General features: G+C 28.5%; 1 protein-coding gene across 4 annotated transcripts in view; it reads right to left on the reverse strand.

Annotated features, from left to right (window-relative positions):
• The window catches only part of LOC129976123 (carcinine transporter-like), a 73,410-nt gene that overhangs the window by 8,761 nt on the left and 40,629 nt on the right, over nt 1-24,020 (reverse strand). For 2 of the 4 annotated variants that reach the window (XM_056089521.1, XM_056089523.1), the window contains exons 2-5: nt 12,011-12,412; nt 7,770-7,873; nt 3,821-3,975; nt 1,374-1,542 (exon numbers count right to left, since the gene is read on the reverse strand). In XM_056089521.1, the coding sequence (XP_055945496.1) occupies nt 1,374-1,542; nt 3,821-3,975; nt 7,770-7,873; nt 12,011-12,376 (794 nt within the window). In that variant the 5' untranslated portion in view covers nt 12,377-12,412. Of the gene's footprint in view, nt 1-1,373; nt 1,543-3,820; nt 3,976-7,769; nt 7,874-12,010; nt 12,413-13,016; nt 13,123-23,835; nt 23,993-24,020 lie in introns of those variants that run through there. The other 2 variants (XM_056089519.1, XM_056089522.1) reach the window with 2 other exon arrangements.

Genomic DNA, 24,020 nt, shown 5'->3' on the forward strand with positions numbered 1-24,020 from the left:
TAAAATCTTTAACCTGAATAAAAATAATTTCCTGATTCTAACCTGATCACTAAATTATTTATGAAACCAGCTCCTAAAACGGTATGAAGTTCTAGTTTAAATTGCTGAAATAATATATATATAAGTCTCATTATCAAGGCACATTTGTTTTTTAAGTACTTTTATTAATTGGTTAGTTTTACTAAAAAATTATAAACATAATGGAAAAATTCAAATGTGTGAACTTTAAAAAAAAATTCTAAATGGCAATCGGCTGAAACATTGAATATGCAATAAGAGAAATGAGTATTGTTTCCCTTTTACAACATGTACTCTTTAACCCTTTCTAGGGCCGTGGGAAGTATGCTTTCCACCAAATTTATCAAACTTTGTATGAATTTATGCAGGTTGTTATAAGTTCTGACAAATTGTTTCCGTAAGTAAGAAACTTAGATGCTTCAGTTCTTTATCTCAGACAAAATGATTGTCTTGATTTGTTACTTAATTATTAATTAACCAAATTAATTTTATCTAATATTCTAAATGAATCCCTTTTCTTATTTTAATTTCAAGCCTAAAAATATTTTAACATAATATGACTATAAAAAATGGCTCTTTAAAGGGTTAACCAAAGATATCTGTACTATCGTTACGCTCGATAATGACCAATGTGTGCAAAATCTGATACTTGTTGATATATTTTGCCCCCGGTTTTATCGCCATCCGAGATATATTGCCAAAATTGTTTGCATTATTTATAAGGGAACTTAGCGTTCTCCTTGTAATTTGAAAATCCCCACATAAACACGAGGGCCATAAATATCAAAAAGTACCCAAATATATCAAAAGTACCCTTGATTATTAACGTAAAATATTAAATAAGAATTTTTTCTTGATTTAATTTTAAGATTCAGGTTTCGAAGTGAAAAAGTTTCATCATTGCGATTACTTATATGCCATATTTCATGATTGTAGTTGTGATATACTTTTCTGGATAATATAGACACATTAACACATACTATTCCTATTACAAGCGTAGATTTGCCAGTATTTATTATATTTTTATTCAACACAAAATATCAGATTTATTTAAAATCCTACATACGTGCGTTTGGTATCATTTTATATAGAATTCATCTTACTTTCATGCGATTTTCTTGAAATTTCATTTTTTTTCCTCTCTTGTTTAAATGAATATGAGAATGTATCCAATTTCTATAGATAATAGTGATCATTGTACCCTGATAAAAGTATCCCTTCCTTTCTTATTTTCATTTTCAAATTCCGTTAAAAAGGCATGAACCTACAACTGATATCTGTATTTACATGAAATTATGAATTCCCATTATGTAATCAAAAATTTACAGTTAATGTGTGTAACAACGATTGCTTACTTCCAATAGAGCAACAAAGACGCTGCCGTACAAGAGGTTACAATACTTAGTCGAACCCAGTGTCTTGTCAGATAGGCAATCAGAGGTAAAAGACACAAGCCAGTAGTCCAAGAAGTTGTTGCTACGCCATTCATTCGAGCCCGCATACTTGGATTTACCAATTCGAGAACTGAATAAAATAATAATATACTAGTTTAATAATGACGTAATTTTAAAAAAAATCTAAAAAATATAAATGATTGTACTTAATACAGAAAATTTATAATCACAACATTCTAATCGTAAGGAAGAAAAAAAAACCTTTCTTATGAATAGCTTAAAATTTTCAACCCGCATCTGAAGGAGTTCCAACGAAGTATAATATTAAACCTAAGATATTTTCAATGAAATTATACATTTAATTAGTTACTGTGTTCGTCAGGAGCAAATGAATGTCGTATATCGTTCAAAAAAGTCGGGAGAAACTTTTAGTTTTCTCTGAAATAAATCCTCAATTTTTTGAATAATTGAAACGCTGTCATCACACGACGCAGTCACATGAAAATATAATAAAAGGTTATTGTTAATGAAGTCCAAGAAGTCTTCAGATTTGTTAAAAGTGTTATTTGAGAAGCCTTAATTCTGCTCATTTGTTTATGAAACAAAAATCATATTTATTTCTGAAATATAAGATGTCAAGTTGCATAATTTTTACAACTGCCAATCACACAATAATTTTTCGAAAACAGTTATCAAAAGAGAATGATTCTTTAACCCTTTCTAGGGCCGTGGGAAGTATGCTTTCCACCAAATTTATCAATCTTTGTATGAAATTATGAAGGTTGGCATAAGTTCTGACAAATTTTTTTAATAAATCGGAAACTTAGATGCTTCAGTTCTTTATCTCAGACAAAATGATGTGTCTTGTTTGGTACTTAATTATTAATTAAGTACCAAATTAATTAATTAATCCAATTAAATTTATCTAATAAGCTAAATGAATCCCTTTTCTTATTCTAATTTCAAGCCCAAAGTATTTTAACATAATATGACTAGAAAAAAATGGCCCTCTAAAGGGCTAATTCAAATTCCTTTTGATTTATTTGTATATAAGCAGTTAGTGTTTTTTTTTTTTTGTCATTGAAAAAGATGAGAATAGAATTTTAGTGAGATAAAAATCAGAGATAAAATAATCATACCTACAGCTCAGGATATTTTTTTGAAAAAAATCTTTATCTTATATCAAATATGAATCTTTATCAAATATGAATCAAAATCATCTTCCCAATGTAACATTTGAATGCATCATTTGTGTAAGGGATATCTTTTTATCTTTCTCTTTTCTTTAAATGAATTTACAGCTTTATCAAACTTAATCTTTTGCTGAGTAAAAAGAGGAAATGAAATGATATTTTATCTGCTATTTTTTCTATATATACTTTTAGCTGAAATCCAAATCTGAAAAATTATATTAATGAAATCTCCAGAAAAAGTGTTTAGATTTAATATTCTATTGAAAAAAGATTCCAAATATACTTCCTAGTTTGTAACAACGCATATTGAAAAGAATTCCCAAAGCATATATTAAATATTCATATAAATGATTTATTTAATTTGCGGCTATTAAAATCTTGAAAATGCATCATTACTTTGAACTCATATTTTACCTGTTTTAAATTCAATACAAGTACGAATGAATTTGCACTTGACATATCAACTAGGAGCCTATGTTTGATTTCTGAAACTTGCCGAATCTAGCCACTCATTAACAATTGTAAACATTGTAAAAATATTAATGAAGCAAGTTGGATTTTTACAAGTACCCCGTAAGTAATATTCAAGATCCCAATGCGCAGTTCAAATTTTGTAGTATTTAATCATTTTACGAAACCGAAATCTAAATTATTTGTCCGTTCAACCAGTTCTATTAGCACGCCAGATTCATAAAAGTAAAGTTGCTTTCCACAATGTATTTTTAAATAACCTTTTTAGCAAATAATAATTAACACATGAACATTTCTAAACATTAAAAAATTAAAGCAAAGAAAAACATTAGCATTAACATATCTAGTTAATTGAGCAAATAGTATTCTGGAATGCTGGATAAAATCCAACATACAGTGTAAAGTTTGCCATCCTACATATACATTAAGCTCAGAAACACTCAAATCAAAACAAGTCATTAAAATCAATTTGAAACAAATGTTAATTTACTAACAGAAAAAATAACTAATTGCTATCTTTTATATACATTTTTATAAAGACCTCCTAGTTATGGATGCAAGCTTACATAATAAAAACTAACTACATTCTTGCTCGAATTAATTATTCACACACATAATAAAACTCAGATATCAAAACAGAAGTTGAATAGACACTGAAAGAGTGCGACAGATATCGATAGACAGCTATATATACGGATAGCCATAGATGTGTACGCTTTATCAGATGAATTGTTGTGTACTCACGTATGATATATCCGACGCTGTAAACTGTTGACATACAAGCCCCGTTGACAGCTCTAAGTACGAGGAACAAAGTGAAATCTGGACTGAGGGTAGATCCTATATCTGACAGGGAAAGTATCAAGGCCATGAAGAGAAAAGTTGGCTTTCGGCCCCACCTAAAAAATGAAAATGTCAAAAATTGACATTTATTGTTCAGTTAAATAATAATATTAAAAGTAAAAGCAACTATTATTTGTTCTTTTTAAAGAGAAGTTGGTGATTTCGGGAACGTTCGAAATGCCACATATAATCCACCATTGTTCTGCTAAATAATAATATGTGATGAAAATAAATTTACTGGTTTAAATATACTGTCACGTAGGTTGTTTAATGTGGAACTCAATGACACACACAAGAAGTAGAGCTAAACCAATTTATTAACTCAACTCTGAACTGAGAACACAGTGAATGACAGATCTTCTGCTTTTATACTAACAGGGAAAGAAATGTCCAGAATCTTCTGGAACATGAAATAAAGGAAAACATAAAATCAAGTAATTAGATATTTACACAGACTGCGAACCACAATGTCTCTAGCGGGATTCGAACTTACGATCTCTTGATTAAGGGACAATGCTATGACCATTCGGACATGGAGAGTCGACTGCTTCTTTTCAATGCGGCAATATTACATAGAGTAACTTCTATAAATAATTTTAAATCGGATAAAAATAAATTTTTATCTATATATGATTATTCGTTTAAACGCTTAGTAAAAAAGAGTAAGGTGAAAAAAATGCGAACCAAAATACGTACTAATTTGGTCATTCTCGAAAGGAAATTACATCTGGTTTTACTAATTTTAAGTGCTCTCATATATTTAAAAACAGATTATTTATCCATTTATTTTGGAAGATTTGAATTTTACTTTCTCGTTTATGAAGCTTAGAGAGAATATTATAATTATCAAAAAATTTGAACTCGAAAATTTGAACGAATTTCCTTTTTTAAACTTCCCTGAGTTTGAAAGCACATTTTTGGAATTATGTCTCTCTGTTTGTTACAAAGATAACTCAAAAACGCTTTAAGCTGGATTGATGAAATTTGATAAATTCTAAATTTGTAGATTTTATCAAATTTTGAGCGAAATCCATTCAAAGAACCCTATTTGCCCGGTTGTTTGAGTATAAATACAATTGATTCTGTTGATTTGAAAGAACTTTTATTAATCTATACTTATAATAAAGCTCAATGTGTGTGTGTGTGTGTGTTGGCGCTCTACAGGCCAGGTCATTTGACATACAGCTACCAAATTTGATACATGTATACATTAGAGGTCGGGAATGTGCACCTGGGGTCCCTTTTTTGAAATTTTAATTATTAATTAAAAACTAACTTTCCCGCCAAAAAAACTTCCATTTTCCCCACCTCCAACTTTTCCGCCAAAATAATCTTCCATTTTCCCCACCGCCAAATGAGTAAGGCTTCAGTTTCTTTTTTCTCCCAACAGTAATGAGGCTAAGGTTAATATTTTTCGGCGGATTATTTAAAACGATTCTGTTTATTTTCTTAATGTTTTATGCATTTAAAATTAAACATTGTTAATTAATCCATATTTCAGATTCATTCTGAAGTGCTTTTGAATTAAAATAACACAGAATAAAGGAAATTAAAAATGTATAATCTGCATAGCGTTACCCCAACTGGCGTAGAAAAATTCACGCATTTGCGTTACGGTAACCGGCGAAGAAAATTCACGCATGCGCATTGTGTTCTGATTGTTGTCATGACAACCATTATCAACGAATGATTTAAATTATTTTTAGGTTAGTTGCATGCTTTTGTAAGTAAATTGTATTTATGTTAGTTATATATTTTTTTGTATATGCTTATAGTTTTAAGTACATCGTTTTTTAAGTAGTTTTTTTTAAACCTGTTTTAGACCGATTATTTTAAACGATTCATTTTATTTTCTTAGTGTTTGATGCATTTAAAATTAAACATTGTTAATTAATCGATCTGTTCATGATGAATCTGAAAAAATTTTGTTGAAAAATTCTTGAGATATTATATAAATTAAGAAAGATATTCTTTAGTGCCCATAAAGTTTAAACGGTCAGTGACTCTATTATCAGTAATCATATTATTAAAAAAAATGCTTTGTTTCAGTAAAAAATATTATTATATTAATTGCAGATTAATCATTTACACTTTAATTTAAAGCATAAATTCTACGAAGGGTAACAGAAAATTAGAGAGATACATATCACGTTATGACTGAAGGCCTTTATAATATTATGAGTGAATTATATGACTATCAAAATTTGAAGTTTTAAAATATTTTGCTGAAGAATCTATTAAAGTTGGAATTGCCCAAAATATTTAATTATTAAAATGTTAACGAACATTAAGATTGGCGAACCGGCTGGTCGCCAAAGGCGGCTAGTGCTTAATAAACTTGATACTTGATATAATTATTTTTTTTAAACAGTTGTTTATTTTCGATTCAGATGGTGACTGACGTAATTCTTAAAAACTTGCGAAATCAGAAACACAAAGTTGCTCAATATCTCGTAAAGACTATCCTCTTCTTTCTTCATTTGGGTCAGTCTCAGAAATAACACGTGGAGCTTTTTACTATCTCTGCTTCCACTTTCAGCAGGAATTACATTATCATCCAATTCTTCACTCGCAATTTCTCGGTCAATTCTTATATACCTTCTTCTTCCATGTATGAAAATCTTTTGCCATCAGTTGCTTTTACAATGCCTAAGATATCTACGGCTATACATTCAGTAGAGAAAAATTCTTCAAAATTGTTGAAAACTTCCTCTGTAACTCTGTCGCTTGAATACAATATTAACATTGGATATATTAAATCGAAGTTATTGAGATAATGTGTATTTGCAAATTTGCGCTCTGTTGTGTTGTTTTCTTTACAGACATGTGAAAATTCCATTTGTTACTTTCTTTTGGTAATGTGTATTGTTTTGTTACTAATTCTGCATGCTTTAGATCAACTTTAAGATAGATTTTATCTCATGAAAGATAACAGTCTGGATGGAAAATCTCCATAATTCTTCATGTTAGTCTGGTATACTTTTAATCGTATGGATTTTCAGAAATTGTATTAAAACAAAAAGCCATTGTACTTTTGTATTGTGTGCAATTACTTTAGGCTGTATTTATTATAAAATTATTATATACCTATTACAAGATCTGTGCGATATTCGCGAATACTTTTATACATCGTGTCAAAATATATATCGATAAACTACCCAATAATTTTGGTGATATCCAAAAAGGCAAGACTAGAGCCCAAAAAGAACTTAAACACATATAGAAATTAAGGCAATTAATCCGTCAATATACAGTGATAAATTTTCGATTAGACAGCTGCCTAAGTTCGCTAGACTGACAAGGGACCTCAAGTTGATCGATTATAAAGCTCTATTTTCCTAATTAGCAAATAAATAAATCTATAAAAAAAATATAAACTTAATGAATTATAAAATATTTGGATAATATTAACATTTCGTTAAATATTATTGATCAAGTTTTATATGTTTTTTCATTACATTCTTTTACTTATCGAGATATGCATTAAAACGCCTGCTTGTGTACAAATATTCATATAAATGTGAATGTTGGACTATCTAGATGCATAATAAGTTGTTAAATTTTTTATCTATTTTGCCTCCATGCCTTCATCAAAAAAAGATTAACCAAAAATAAACTATTAATCCGTTAAAAATGTGAAATTAAATTGATCCTTTTATTAGAAGAGGGAACTCACAATGCCTAGGATCGTAAAATATATAAATCCGCCACTGTCGATATCTATTTATCGAAACTGACAATCTAATATTGGTCTTGATTTGTAATTATAGACTTCCAAAAGGAAAGATACAGATTTATTGTAAAAAAAAAACATACAAAAAATTATTAAAATTCTAAGGTATAAACTCACTTGTCAGAAAGGAATCCATAGAGAGGGGTTCCGATAACGTCACCGATGAAGATCAGACTCATAACCAGGCTGCTGAAGTGTCCGTCTTTGCACACCATGTTCCACTGGAAATGGGAATCCTATGTTAATCTTATCTCTAATGGATTGATTGTAATTGCTACAAACACAGACACAAACAGCCAGTGAGATCACAAACTTATTCACACAAAGATTTCACTTCTTTTTTTTTAAAAAAAAAAAGGGGGAATAAAATATGTATTCGATAACAGCTCGCGATATTTGAAAATATCAGAAAATTAAGAACTGGGAAGAAAATAACAACGGTATCAGATAATTTCCAAACATACTAGTTTCTTAAATGGAAGAACTGATTTTCGATTCCTTAGTTGCGATTGAAAATGTATTGTGTAAAATTGTCAGTTTTGTAGTAAATTTTATATTATTATCTATGAATAACCATGCTTTATTAGTAAGTATGAAACTTCATTTTATGTAGTCAAATACAGAAAATGCCTTCTTCACCTAATTCGTAAATGTAATTATCTGAATACAATTAAGTACCGTTTTTCCGTTTCTTATTAATACTTTGTTTTATCACTGTTCTGATTCATTCGTAGCCCTCATAATGTGTTTTACCACTGTTCTGATTCATTCGTAGTCATTATAATGACATTGCATTTATTTCATATGACGCAAAATATCGTTTTCTTCCTTTTTACAATTCGTAAGTTTTCTGCATTAGTCATTTTTCAGCCGATTATATTAAGGGTGGATCTTCTGCTAGAAACATAAGAGGATAACCACTTTTTGTTTCTTCCTTCCATTTCCAAATAAAGGATGCTGAAAGGTAGAATACAGAAAAACTTATTTTGTTTGTCAAAGCATTTCTAAAAACACCAATGAACTTAATTATATTTATAATATTTTACTTACTTCTAGATAATCAGCGCGTAGGGAAGGCAGTTAAAGATTTTTTTTAAAAAAACACTTATCTGCATGCATAATAATCTTATAAAATAAGAAATTTATAATTAGCAAAATACAATAAGGTTATGATTTATCCTGTATTTATGGTGAATTAATTGATATACCCAACGTTGCTCGGTTTTAAATTTATATTTTTAATAAAAGAATTACTTTTGTAAAAAATATTATACTATTTTTTCTTTTATCGTCTAAAGTTTTCTTGTATGCTTTTAATTTAAATTAGAATATCAATTCAATCAGACGATTATCAAAAATTGCCGATAGTTAATTTTCTCCTTAAGTTATTGATATTTACTTTATTTACTACTAGTTTTGTTTTGGAAAACCTGAAATGAAATGAATGTTGTCTTCGATTCAGTGATTGGTTTAAGCTTATCTTTCAACAAATCATTAATTTTAAGACCAAAAAATTCAATGTCAAACTATGTATAAATAAGAAAAAAATATGAAGATAAAAATATAAAAAAAAAGATTAAGAATAATATAAAAAAACAGTAATTAAGAAGTTCAAAATGCAAAAAAGTAGACATAATTTTTATTAACTTCTTATTAATTGTATATTTAATTATTTCTTTGTATTCTGAAAGGTTGACACTATTCTTTCCTATGTCTTATATAATAATTATGCAAAATTTGATTAAATTTAACCTAATTTTTTTTTGAAAGAGTATGTGGAGCATATATACATACAAAGCCGTAGTCACTTTTATTTAATTTAGGATGTTTTGCTTCAATAGGAAATTTGATTTTCAAAATTATGTAGTAATTAATGTAATAGTTCTATCTTAAAAAAACTTTTAAATAGTTACTTTTAAATTATTTAACATTATTATGCAAACCGTATTATGCCACTGTTTTGAAAGATGTATAGATGATGCTTTAATATATTTTTTTACCTTCTTTTTTCAATTTCAGTATACTCCATGGCTATAATTTATGGAAAAATTTCACAGTTTATGATGCTATTTTTACTTAATGTACGGTTTTTTACAAAACATTGTAAACCATTTACAACGTGTACTGTAGCAGTACTGTAAACCATTTTAGACAACAGAAAGTAAAAGAGTAAAACACACATTGTAAAATATGAAAAATATCTTCAATATTGTGATATTATTTGTCCAAGAAATACTTATTGCATCCTTTTAAAATAAATAGTTTTAAATGTCATTTTAAAATATTAAAACAGTTTTAAAATCATGCCAATAAACGGTTGTGTATTTCCGGTGTCGATGTAACGTCGAGAGAAAGTCAATAAGAAAATTCATAGAATTTTTAGAAATGTTAGCTATGACAACAAGCATATTGTTTATAACGCAATGTTTATCTGTCACAACAAACATTTATGTTGCGTGCATGTAAAAGAAAATTTATGCGGTTCTAGTAATTCTAAAGTTCCTAGACAGAGTGCGTTAGTGGTTTTCTGTTTCGGATAGAAGCTTCCCAGACAGTTTGCATTCAAACATTCAGTCATATATTTTGTTATCAGAGTAATTCTTCCTTGCGTTGCAATTATTCTTTTTTATCGAGATAAAGATATTGCACAATTACCTAACTTTTCGGACAAAAGACAACAGCGCTTCTTGAACTTCTAAGGATAATAAATCTCAATGGTTTAATAAGTTCCAGAAGAAAATGAAGATAATATCAAGACATCTTCTTACTTCCGTTTAAAATAAGGAAGAAAGCAGTATGGTTTATGGCTATTCTCAAATTTACAATTCCATAGAAAGAACAACAACAATATTGTTTCACAATATTTTATAGAATCTAATTTAGCTCCTAAATCAGTTATGTTGAAATTACTTTTGATACGTTCAACACGTGGTTTTCTAGAAAAATACAAATAAGCTATAGACAAAAAAAAAAAAAAAAAAAAAAATGGTAAAAAAAAAGAAATGAACTTAGAAATAAAAAAATCTCGGAAATACTACAGAATTCCATATTATTTTTTACATAGTAAGCACAAGTTTCTTCTATTCCATATAAATTATTAAAATTGCGATAAATACTGTAAAATTAAATATGTAATTTTAATAATGTATTTTTAATATTTTAAGCTCATTTTGAACAATTTCTGCTCTGAATTTAAAAAAAAAACGTTACTTTAGCGTATAACATTTTATATAATTTAGTTTATAACGATTCAAATAGAGCAAATTTTGTTTCAAAACAGTATGTAATGGCATGAATTTTTACAAATTATAAAAAAATACTACAGTTTTTCGTTACTTATTTCCGAAATATGTATTAATATTAAGGCTCAAACTTTTTCTCCTAAAATTTATGCTAGTTTTTAGCTTAAAATTAATTTGATACAATTTACTATAGTTTTTTTTAACTAATTTATGAAATATTCATCAGTATATCAAATAATTTTCCATTTCACAAAAACTTTCTCCTAAAATTTATGATAATTTTTAGCTTTACATTAATTAAAGATTTGTGTTTGATTATACAGGATATCATTAAAAAATATAATTTTTATCCAGTTGAAATTTTGGAAAAACAATAAATGAAATTATAAAATTCAAGCTGTCTATTTTTATGAGATTTGGACCTTGTTGATTGCTTATAGGATATAAAACAATTTTAAACAATTATATCAGATATTTGGTCGATCTACGAGACTGGAATGAATGAAAATTCATCTATACTAAGTTCACTTGTAAATCAGGGGAGAATTAAAAATTGAAAAATTTTACCTTATAGTATAAAACTAAAGGCAAAAGAATGAAAGAATATCTTGTGTGAATCGTTTTTTAATCCTTCAACATAATCCTTCATTTTTTTGATAAAGGCAGGGGAAGAGAATCATATATTTGCAGAGACTAAGTAAAATATACAAAAAAAAGGTGATACTGGATTTCATATTCATAAAATCAAACAGAAAATTCACCGGAATATAAGCATTATGTAAGGAAATATTTCAATGGGAAAATGTAACAAGAAATAGATAAGTATCACTTTTAAATAAAATTTAAACTTTATTAAATGGATGCATTGCATAAAATCATATTTTTATTAAAAACTGCCTTCTATAAAAAATTTTAATTCTATATTTTTCTAAATCAATTACTTTAATGTTTTATTGGGGCATAATTTAAGGTTGAGGTTGTATTTGTATTCTTTTGAGGTTGTATTTGGAAAGAATTAGAACGGTTTTCAAGCTTAATATGTGTAAAAATACCGAATCAGACATTTAAGAAATTGATAAAATTACAAAATTTAATTTAGTTCATTTATTAACTCACCCTTGTTACTGAAGTTGCATCATAGTTTGTCTGGTCGAATTGCCAGCCACTATCGCATTCCGTCGTGGGCCATGATTGGTTGACGGTAATGTTACCAGAGTTCAAAATTTCAGAGTAATCCACATCATATCTGGTACAATACCTGTCTTCTATTGGTCGGATCAGATACTTCTGGGTTTCAAGGGACAGGTTCGAATTGGCTACCTCTGGTACGTAGCACCAGTGGTCAGGACTGTTGTTGAGAAAGATGGAGTTCATAGAGAACCATGGAATGACGATGAAGGAGGGTATAAGGAAGCCAGCTACTAAGATTTTTTGGTAAAGGCCAAACCCGCCAACATCCTTGAGAATATCTTCGAAATCCATTATGGTTTCTGTCTATTATTGTATTTATGCAAGAATCTAAAAGGAAAAAAAAAAACGAAATGAGATTTGAACAGGAAATCAGTGATAAAAAAGAAAAGTAAATGCCAATCAGTTTTCATTTTATTTTCTTGCAAACAGGACATTAGAAGAAATTTAGTTGTATAGAAGAACCAACCACTCATTGGACACATCAGTCATTGAAACTTCTTATGACTCACTTACCATTCATCTATCACAAAAACAGACACAGATATGGAAAACGCATTTCTTAATTTGAAATAATTACGATAAAGCACAACTATTTTCGTCTTATGCTTTTATATCCTCAAGTCTTAGGACTTCTTGGACTCACATGACGACGATGAATCACTTCTACCAACATTAATCCGACAGGAATTGTGATAAATATTTTTTCCATTAAAAAGGAGTAGACAGACGTTATTCCTGTGCTAATTCTCATGATAGACAAATAATAAGCGATTTACTTAAACAAATTCCTGTATTTGCATAAATTATTATAACTATAAAGGTGAAATTCGAAACTATGAAAGCAATAAAATATGTCATTCGATATCATAACAGTGTCCAATGACTGGTACGTCATTATTCTAAATGCTTGTATTCCAACTCTCGAAAATACCATCCAAAGCGAGATTCTCGAACGCAGTTCTAAACCAGCATTTGACTCTTAAAACGCTCTAGAATCATCCAATAACTCTTTCTTCTTCATGCCTTAATGATTTCTTGTAGCTATGGCCATTATATAAATAACTTGTAGGCGGAAATCATAAGATCTGGAAAATCTCAACGTATGTCCAATGTCAGGCGATATCAAATTTCAGCTGTTCAGCTGTGACACGTCTCTTATACCGATGGAAGAAAATTGATTTCTAAATATTTATTTTGATTTCCTTAATGTTCGTTGCATTTGGTTTCTTTTTCCTTTTCTCAAAAAATGACATCACATTTGAAGATTCCTACGCCTTGACTTATGTTACAAAGACAACATTTCTGAAAATGATTATTAAAAATAATAATAAGTTTTGTTTAAGTTTATCAATCCTCCCAAATTAGAAGGGAGGGGACATTTGACTTTTATCCCGAAATATCTCCCAAATTATTATTGATTTATCCCGGAAATGAATCAAATTTAATGCATTTATTTTCCTATTTTTTAATTCACAAATTAAATAAAAATTAGTATTTTGACATTTACGCATAAATTTTTGAAGTGAAAGATGTAGGAGAATTCATAAATTTATCAGTCATATGTTTCTGTAAAGCATTTTATTTTCGGAAATGCATATTTTTCTGAGACGAAACATGTGAACAGCAACATAGGACTATCCCAAATTTTAATAATTTATCTTGACTTGAAAACATTGCTCTGAATTTCCCGGATCTTATCTGTGGGTTCTTACTGAAATTCAAATTAATACAAAATGACCAAGAACCCCAAGTTAATGGAATAGACCTTGTTTTGATCTTTGTACTGGCTTGATTCTTTCCACAAATCTATTCCCCACCAATACTTAGAGAGTCAAGAAATTCTGAAAATCTTATCACCTATTCGATATCTGATATAAATTCACTATAATATTTCTTTCAAATTTCGTCTTTATAGTGACGAAGAATTAAAACAAATAACTACAAATCAATAAAATAACCTTTTATGAATATTTGGAAAACATTTTCAGTGTTAGTGACTTGTTGAAAATTTTTGTTTTGAAATTGCAACATTCATCCTGTGAAATTCTGCAATGCTTTTAATACAAATTTTTGCATAATTTTTTAAGCAAGAGAATAGTTTAATTATGTAGAAACATCAACATTTACAATACATCAAAAGAAATGAATTTGAGAAATGTTGCAGTGGTTATAAATTTACATTGTTATCTGTTTTTTTAATTTTTGTTTTTATATTGGCAACTTATTAATAGCTTATTGATCATGTTTAACTTTTAAGATGAAATCAGAGGAAGTCTATGATCAATCAACCCTTTACAAATAAATATAACCTTTCGGGGACACTCTTTTGGATATATTCTGATATTTGAATATTCTCTAAAAAATTCATATATCATTAAATTATCAGACGCGTTTTATTATTTAGAGAATTTACAGAATATATTATATAAAAAAAACAATAATCAATTATTAAGATATAAATCTAACATCAAAAAAGATTTTTTGTGACAAACCCAACTTGATAATTCGAAAGTTTAAAATCTACCTTTGATGCATTATTTATTTAAAATTTTAATGTTTTTTGGAATGTTACTTCATTAATTTAGATGCTGTTTTATTTGTTTTGAATAATTATGAAACTCAGCTATGGTCAGTAAGATTAGACAAACGAATCGTTTAAGTTAAACAAAACTGACTCTTATTTTGTTTTTTACCAGTTGCTCTTTAATGCATTAGTTGCAGTGGGACTTACCTGTGTTCACATTTTCTGTCTGCTTATTAATTATATAACCATCTTCTCATCAACATTTAACAGGTGGATCAAACAATTAGATCAATAATTCGAATCACAGATGTAAACCGCGGTGGCAAATATGCTATTGCACGCATTTCACGTAAATTACAATTACAAAAGGGAAGAATGAATGCAGTTTTCACACCACACATTTCTTTGTTCTTGAACATTTTCAATTCTTCAATTAAAAGCATTTAAGCACGTGTTTTAAGTGCTTTTCTTAACTAATAAACATATTTCAAACTTTTAAACGTATTTTAATAAAAGCATCTCAATATTTCGTTATAAAAATGTTTGTCTGAGACAATATGGATAATTTCTAACAACCGTTTTTAAAAATAATTATTTTGATTAAAACTAATTTAAGTAATATTTTGCAATGGTGTACAAAGCTAATTCTTTAAATTAAACCTCATTTAATTACTTTACATTTTTATAAATAAGTTATCTCGGTATTACATATAAAATTTTACTTTAAAAATACTAATTATCATATTTCTAGCTATTATTTCCATGAATTAGTATACATTTCATGAAATTCAAAAAACATTTAATAAATCTTACCAACAATTCATTTCATGTCATCCAACACCAATAAAAACCGCACTGAGCCTATGTACTAACACACATTACTTCCTCAAGAGTATTTTTTTATAAAATCATCACTTCACTTACTTAATACTTTGACATCTCAGTTTTAGAAAAATATTCAGATTTCTGAGATTCATGCTCTTAAATGAGATTGCTTTATTTGACGTGTACATATCGTGTATAAATTATTTGACTATGTTTTTAAATTCGATAGAGTTGATGCGCGAATTCTAAAGCTTAAAGTAAGTTCGCTGCCCGCGGGAAAATGCATTATTTGGAACAAAAAGAATCTATAATATCTCGTAAAGGTCAACTGCTGTACTGTAAAAGTTATATATAACTTCTTCCATTACCACCCTATGCTTCAATGATTGGCATAATAGAGCTAGACAATTAGCTTTTTTTTTATTCTCGAGGTACGATAGTTTGTGGAAATTTATTTTTAGCATCACGCTTCAAACTGAAAGATGTTTCGTTTGAGCATAAATTACACAGTATTTAAATCATTTTTTAAAACTTTTTTGCATATTTTCACTCTGCTTAATAATAGCCATGAAACATAAATTAAATTTCAATAAGTCATAAATAAGGTAAAGTAGTGTGAAAGCATATTTCATTTCTATTTTTTACAGTCTTACGAGGAAATGAAAGGTTATATGGCATTACAATCACATGACAAACGTTACTACGCTTCTCATATCGTATTAAATTCACGTTGTCTTAAACTGTATCATGATGATGTCATGTTTTTTTCTTTCTCCAAGAAATGCGCATTTTATTCCAAAATTAAATCGTCAAGGCGCACTTGGCGAGCTTGAATGCAAACCAGTGAAGTTTTTAAAAATGATGCTAATAAAGGAATTTTTTTTTACTGCTTTTCAGGTGAATATTGTGCAAAATTTTCCTTAACCGAATATTTTTTATAGAAACACTTTCATATTTAATCGTAATATATTGAATGAAAGGATTATTTATATAAGTTCTCACTAAGCTTCTCAAGGTAAGAAAACATTATATAAATACATCATAAAAGTATAATATATTTAACTACAATATACAGTTATATAATTAGACATTCAATTTTACAACTCGCTTTACTTTCAAAAATTAGGCAATCTAGAAAAATTTACTGGATTATTTATTTATATTTTTGATTGACTTTTTTTTATTTCAAAATAACAGTATGATTTATAACGGGTCGGAATTTCCATGTTTCTCTGGTAAAATATGAGATATACAGGTTTACCTAGTCTAAAAGTGACACAATAGCTAATTTCTTAGAAGGACATATAGGTGTAAGATATAGGTATGTACTACTGATTAGAAAGTGCTTTATAATGGCATAAGGAATTATATTTTATGTTGTTTGCGTCAATAAAAGTATTACTAAAAAATAAGAAATCTAAATTTTTATACTGTTTCCGATTCTATTATTCATATTTAGTAAAATATATTTGAAAAAATATTCTGGTCTTTTGCAACTAAAATTGACTGAGTTAGCTTTGAAGGCTTCTATTTCATTGGAGATTTTTAAAAATACAATGCATAGCGTTTTTTCGAGACGACAATCGTTGACCTAAAATGATGAAGTTCAAAATTCCATGATTCTTTCCGTTTTGATTGCAGAATTTTTTTTTTTACTTAAAATATCAGTGCATCAAAAATATTTTAATAAATGTGTTTAATAGAACCGGGGACAGCGTAACAAATTTTAATTTCGCAATTTTTCTACAGTACATTTATTGAATAGAATTATATAAAATACAGAGTGGTCATAAATTCCTTCTTTACTTTCAAAACATTATTAAAAAGAACCATTGAATATTATTTATTATTATATATTTATTATATATTTTATTAATGAATATTATAATATTATATATTATATTATATATATTATTGAATATTATATTATTTATTATATATTTTACTATGGAACAGTCGTTTTCCACAATTTTTCAATGCAACATATAGCGCAATCTGTGTAGAAATAGTGATTTAATATTCGATTGTTATTAAAATAGAGTCTTTGAAAGAAAGAGGTCAATGTTTTTTTTGTTTTTGTTGTTTCATGAAGTTAATTCGATTACTGTGCAATGTCAATTTGGGGATTACATAAAAGACAATATTTGCAATGCCAGTTGATGATACTGATACACTCAAAATTAGGATCCCAGATACTGTAACTAATATCAATTCTTAGCGATAATTTGAATGAAGTCTTGACAATCTCCGAAGCTGCTCACATTAAAATTTCCTGCCGTAAATGAATTTATTAAAAATTTTATAAACTTTCATCCAAATTTCGAAACAGCCAAATTTTTTAACTTTTTCTTTCTTTCTTTCTTTCTTTTTCTTTTTTTCTTTTTTTTGTAATCATGGGGAAAACTTTTTATGGCCAACTCGTAGAATTTTTTTACCCCAATTAGAGCAATTTTTTCAAACTCGAAGTACATGCCTATATAAAACAGTTTAAAAATTATTATTGCTTTTTTATTAAAATTGACATCAAGTATTACAACATGTCGATTTGATTTAATTCTTATTCGACAGTCCTCTATAGTGTTTTCAATAATTATGTTTCTCATTTCATTTTCAGTCTTTATGAGATCTACGTAGAACAGTAGCTTAATTTATCTAGATTTTCTCAGTATTGTTTCGATTTTTTTTTTCCTATTCTGATTTGACGCATGCAACCAAAAGAAATCAATCAGATAATATTAATGTTATTAACGTCATTTAACAAAGCATCTTCTTTATTATCTTCTTTAACAATGCTGGGAATATATATATTAATTTCAGAAGAAAGAGGACACAGACCCCATAAGTAAAAGAAAATTCAGAAATGCTTATTAGATTTAAATATTTTTCCAATGTTAGCTTGAAGATTTGCTTTTGAATGTTTGAATAGTTCAATCAGTACACGCTTACGAAAAGCAGCATGAAAAAATCAACAGTGTTTTCCATCGAATTCTTTCGCATACTACTTCTATAACGGTCACAGTTAGAAATCATCTTAATTATGTGTTGCATAACCAAACATTCGCGTTTGTCATCAATTAAAATCTTCTACACAATGGCCCAAAAATGCTTTTTTTCCTCTGACGAATTACCTCTGTTGTTATTTATTTTAGAGTTTTGATATTTCTTTTAGTGATAATTTCAAGTTTTCCGCGAAATAAGATTTGTTGCAATCTTAAAATTCCAAACATTATATAAGCATAATTAATGCTTAATTAAATATTTGATTGTTATTTTATTTTAATATACCGGATTAGTACTATATAGTACCAATTATCTGAACTCCGGATTAAATTTTATCAAGTTTCCTTTGATAAGAAATAAAGGATGGGTTCCTCAAATAAAATATTTCGGTCTAAAAACAATAAAATAAGTGACTTGATTGTTCACCTCAATTTTTGACTTGTGACTTGACTTTTCAACTTCAAAGTAGGAAAGTGAATAAAAGATTGAAACATTAATAAATAATGATTTAAAGAAATTTCAATTTAACATTATTTATAAAATTTCAGTGGAACTTTTCAATACCTCCAAGATTTTCTTAACAACCTCCTCTACTTTTCAAATAACAAAAAGACTAAAAGAATTGTTTGTGAACATTCGTTATCCCAATATTTTTTATGCACCTCCCCCCTTCGGTCTAAAGTTTTTAAAAAAACTAATAGCACTTAAGACTATCTGTGGACTGTGTTATCAATTATATTGTGAGGGCATCATTTTGAATCTAGAAACATGCATTATATAATTCGGTGAATAAATAAATATAGAATATTAATGCTTGAACCATATAAACACAGCTGCATAAGATCAGTTGCTTTAATGCTATTGAAGCGTGTCGAAAAATGCATGAAAGAGATTACGTATTCATTTAAATAGCCAAATAGATGTGAAAATAACATTAGGGTAAAAAATTATCCATTTTAGATGTATAGAACCATTTTTTTCTTTATCCATAATATAATTATTCTAATTTTAAACTTTTCTTATAATTAATTCTACAATGAAATACAAACAAAACAAACAAGGTAAATACGACTTGAGAATTTAAATAAAATAAATAAAATTGTTTAGTATTATATATCTATTCTTCCATTTGTACGAATAGATATTGCCTTTTTCTATATCTTTAGCTATACAGAACATGAGAGGAAACGACGGCGTTTGAGGACTTCAGAACACGAATGGAAAAATAGAGCATAAAAAGCTCTAAAAAAGAAAAAATAAGGAAAGATGGTGAGCAAAATTCCCTCGTGCTCCCATAAACATTCACAATATGTATAATTAATATTTATTATTATATTGCTCAATAAAAAAAATCATTTGTCAAGGTTTATAATTTCAGTATTTCTTGAGTTTGCTGAGGGAATTCATGTCACTTTATTTGTCAAAATTCCTACTTTTATTAAAACTGTCTCTAGTTTTTGAAAAATTCGTATTCTCAAAATTTCAATGATATCGGCTAAAATTGCCTAGTGTACTTACGGCAATAGAAGAAAGGACGTAAGGAAATGTTACAATTTAATCAACTATTAGAGCAGAGGAAGTTTGTTGAACGCCATGATGACTGTTATTTTTGCTTTGGGATTTTAAAAATCTTTGATTTATACAAAAAAAAAAAAACAAAAAAACTATAGAGTAACAACCTGATTTGGAGTCAGCAGTAAGAGTGAATACTCTTTGAATACAGTCCTTTACCACTTTTTGTATCATTGCCAAATATTCCTTAGACAGACTGAAGGATTTGTGTTTAAAAGTGGATATAAATGTAAAGTAAACTAATTAATATCATAATAATTCCCAAACGAAGAATTCAATGAGTTGATTAATTGATCAATTAATATAAGATCCAGATTTTTCACATCTAGATTAAAAGAAAAAAATTGTTTAAAGACTGAAATTAAAATAATAAGCCATGGAGGAAAATATTCTATTAGTCTTTAGTCAAAATAAAAAGTTTGTATATTGTAGCAAGCTTTATTCTTTTTCTTTTACATGGAAACAGATTAAGATCAGAAGATTGGAAACTTTTTGTAGACAATACAACCATAAATTCGAAATGTGGATTACAACAAAACGACAATCACTATCCTTTCTTACTCTTTACACATTTTATAAATTTTCAAGAAGAATATCAAAAAATAAAAACGATTTGTAGAACCTCCGCTAATAGGGACCATCAATATATCATGTTTAGTTAGGTTAATCTAAAAATAGTCAACTTGTTACTGAGACAACACAGTGTTTATACAAAGTATCTTTAATCTAAAAGAATTCTAAGGTGAAAAATGGAAAATAATTAATTAAGAGAGATGCTAACTGTAAGTGAAATTAACATTATTACGCAGTTATTTTTTTACATATAATTCTCCAATACTTCATCTAAAATTTGACCTAATGAAACTATTCTACAGGGTATTCAATAAAGATGACGAATATAATCATCATTTCTATATTGAGTGTCCTGGTCACTTTTATCGAAAACATTTCCTGGAATGAGGGATGAAAAACTACAAGGAATAATTGTTGACGATCTTCAAATTCTTTAACTTCTTCATACATTAAAAATTTTCAGCATCTTTGCCTGGCATGAGCTTTCGGTTCGGCTATGTTTCATCTTAGTTATTAAGAATTTTTTAGGTAACCGGAAAGCCAAGAATTATATAGAAATAATGTAAAATATGTTTAAAAAATTCAAAACTTGCATGCTAAGATACGCACATAGGCACATTTTATACTTAGTCACTTGAATTTCCACACAATGTGAATCATTTTAGTAAGGAAGAAAGGGAAAAAAATCCCACCTGGGTATTAAAGCAAAGGAACAAAGAGATGAGACATACATGATAGTAGATAATTGCTGCAACCTCAAACGCTAAATTTCTATTGCTCATAAAATGAAATGATATAACAATACTTTTCCATGAATGAATTGAAACAACTTATTTAATTTTCATTTTATTAGACATAATGTAATATCATCATACATTTTATAGCATACCCTTATTATTTTAGTACACCATTAATTTTTATTTCACGAAATTTATTTATTTATCTTATGGATTTATATTGTTTCAGTTCGATTCTTTAACGTAGATTTTACACAAATTTCTTATGATTTCGATATTGATTTACAAAGGGTGCTCAAATGAAAAGGTACGAAACGACACTATGGGTATAAATGAAGATTTTATTCAAAGTATACACCATAGATTAACGAGCCGAAGGATTCTTTATTCCCAATCCTTCACGGCATCCCTGAGTTCGCCGTCCCAGTTGAAACGCTTCCCTTTCAGATGTATTTTCATGGAACCAAATACACGAAAATAGCAGAGCAACATGCCCGGGCTGTAGGACGGATGGTCAGCTGCTCGCACTTAAACTTGGCCAGTTCCGCCTGTGTGACCCTGGAAACGTGTGGACGGGTGTTATCATGGAGCAGAACCACGCCCTGCGTGAGTAGCCCCGTTCCTTAGTTCTTGATGAACTTGCGTAGTCTTCGGAGTGTCTCACGGTACACATCGGAGTTAATGGTTCTTCTGTTCTCGAGGAATTCAACAAGTAGCCATACTTGGACGGCGCTCTTTATAAGAGCCTCTGCTCTCTCATGCTCATGCAGGCCCCCGCGCATGCTCTGTTCTACGCTGGAAACTCCAATCGCATCCCTAGATGTCTCGCCACGTTCTCCCATACCGGCATAGGCAAATATGTTAACGGTTACGCTGTTACGACGTATCGTACCTTTTTATTTGAACACCCTTGTATGTGCTGATTTATATATTAATTAGTGTTTAGGACTAAGTTTATTTATTGTTTCAAATTATCGTATTGAATAACATCTGAGATCATTTTAACTCGATTTGAATTTGTCTCATTTATTATTGTTGAAAATTGATTTTTGCTTTATCTCGAAAACCAGAGAGCCGATCTTATAAAAACAATGCCAAATTGGAATCAGAATGAAAAAAAAGAAAAAAATCCGAGGAATGCCATTTTCTATAAAATCAGTGTTATTAATTGTAAGTAATATAAAACATGTTACTTACAATTCATAATTACACAATAATTACTTATCAATACACAAATGTCAATCTAGTCTCTACTAGCAATCAAAGAAAATACGCTTGTGTATGTGTGCCGCCTTACGAGCCAGATAGTATGACCCATAACCACCAAATATGGCAGAAATATACTTTGGAAGATGGAAATGGATACCTCGGAGCGAATTGCTTGAAATTTTAAGTAAAATATTAATTAATTTGAATTTAATTAATAGGTTGGAATTTTTTCGTGGTAAGTTGCGAAAATATTCTTGCACTAAAATAATTTCTACACCTTTTTAAGCAATTGTCTTACCCCAATGATATCAGTTTAAATGCTATACAAGTTTTTTCCAAATTTTGGCAATTTTTAAAAATATTATTTTTTCTAATCTTCAACAATAGATTTCTTTGTTAAAATGAAGTTCATATTATTTTTATTGTTTAATCAAATATCTGATTCTTAATTTTCTTCCATTTTTGAAAGTTAATGAAGAAGCATCAAATATCTGCAATGATTACATGAGAAATCAGGTAGGGGTGTTATAGTAGAGAAAAAGATAATGCGCAATTTGAATTAGATTAAATAGATACTTAAGATTTTTAATGATACTGTGTTATCAAGGAACTGGATAACATTACGTACACATTAACATGTACACAATGAACAAAAGGTGGAGCTATTAAAATAACCCTGGTTTAAGGTTTATCACAATTTTATTGTTGAAAATATTTTGTTCAAGGTTTGTTCATATTTGGTTTGATTATTTTGGTTAATATTTAAGAAATCATGCGCATCAAGTTACATATAAGAGGTTAATTTAAAACCAATATTCCCGATGAACCAGTGCTAGCCAAAAGCGGATAGCTAATAAAATAAAATTTTTAAAAAGTAGATTTTTGTGGTAAAAAAAAATTATAATTTTTATCATATATTTCTTTTTTGGTTAATTCTTCTTTATTTTTCACATCATTCATTTCTCTCTAAGTTTAAAATGTGTAACACCAAGATTCGACATTCTTCTTAACAATTATTTATTCCAATCATCCATCATAAGTGCCATAATTAGGAAGCTTCAGAAAATATCTTGAAAAGCCACTAACTATGAAAGGGTGTCTGAAATATTACATTAGTTGCTTAAATTATTTTTTAAACTAAACAATTAAAAATGGTTAAAGACTTGTATCGGTTTAAGCGTAAGGTTTTCACAAAAGCTTGTACCAACCGTTTCAGTGTAAAGAAAAAACTTGCGAATTATTAGTCGAAGGCCAAATAAATTAGATCCAACAATCGCATTACGTAGTATAACTATTTGAAACAAACTTACTTGAGGAAAAATTCCGAGAAATAGAAGTAAACTATGATACGACCAACTTTCTCTAAACAGCCATTATGAAGACCTGGAGAAAAAAATGAGCAAAATCTGATTGAATATCCTCAGAGCTAGTAATTTATGAAGTGTAACAAATGCGTGGATTCCTCAGGTATATTCGCACTGAATTGTCGAATGCC

Source organism: Argiope bruennichi, chromosome 7 (assembly GCF_947563725.1).
Source record: "Argiope bruennichi chromosome 7, qqArgBrue1.1, whole genome shotgun sequence".
Lineage (NCBI taxonomy): Eukaryota > Metazoa > Arthropoda > Arachnida > Araneae > Araneidae > Argiope > Argiope bruennichi.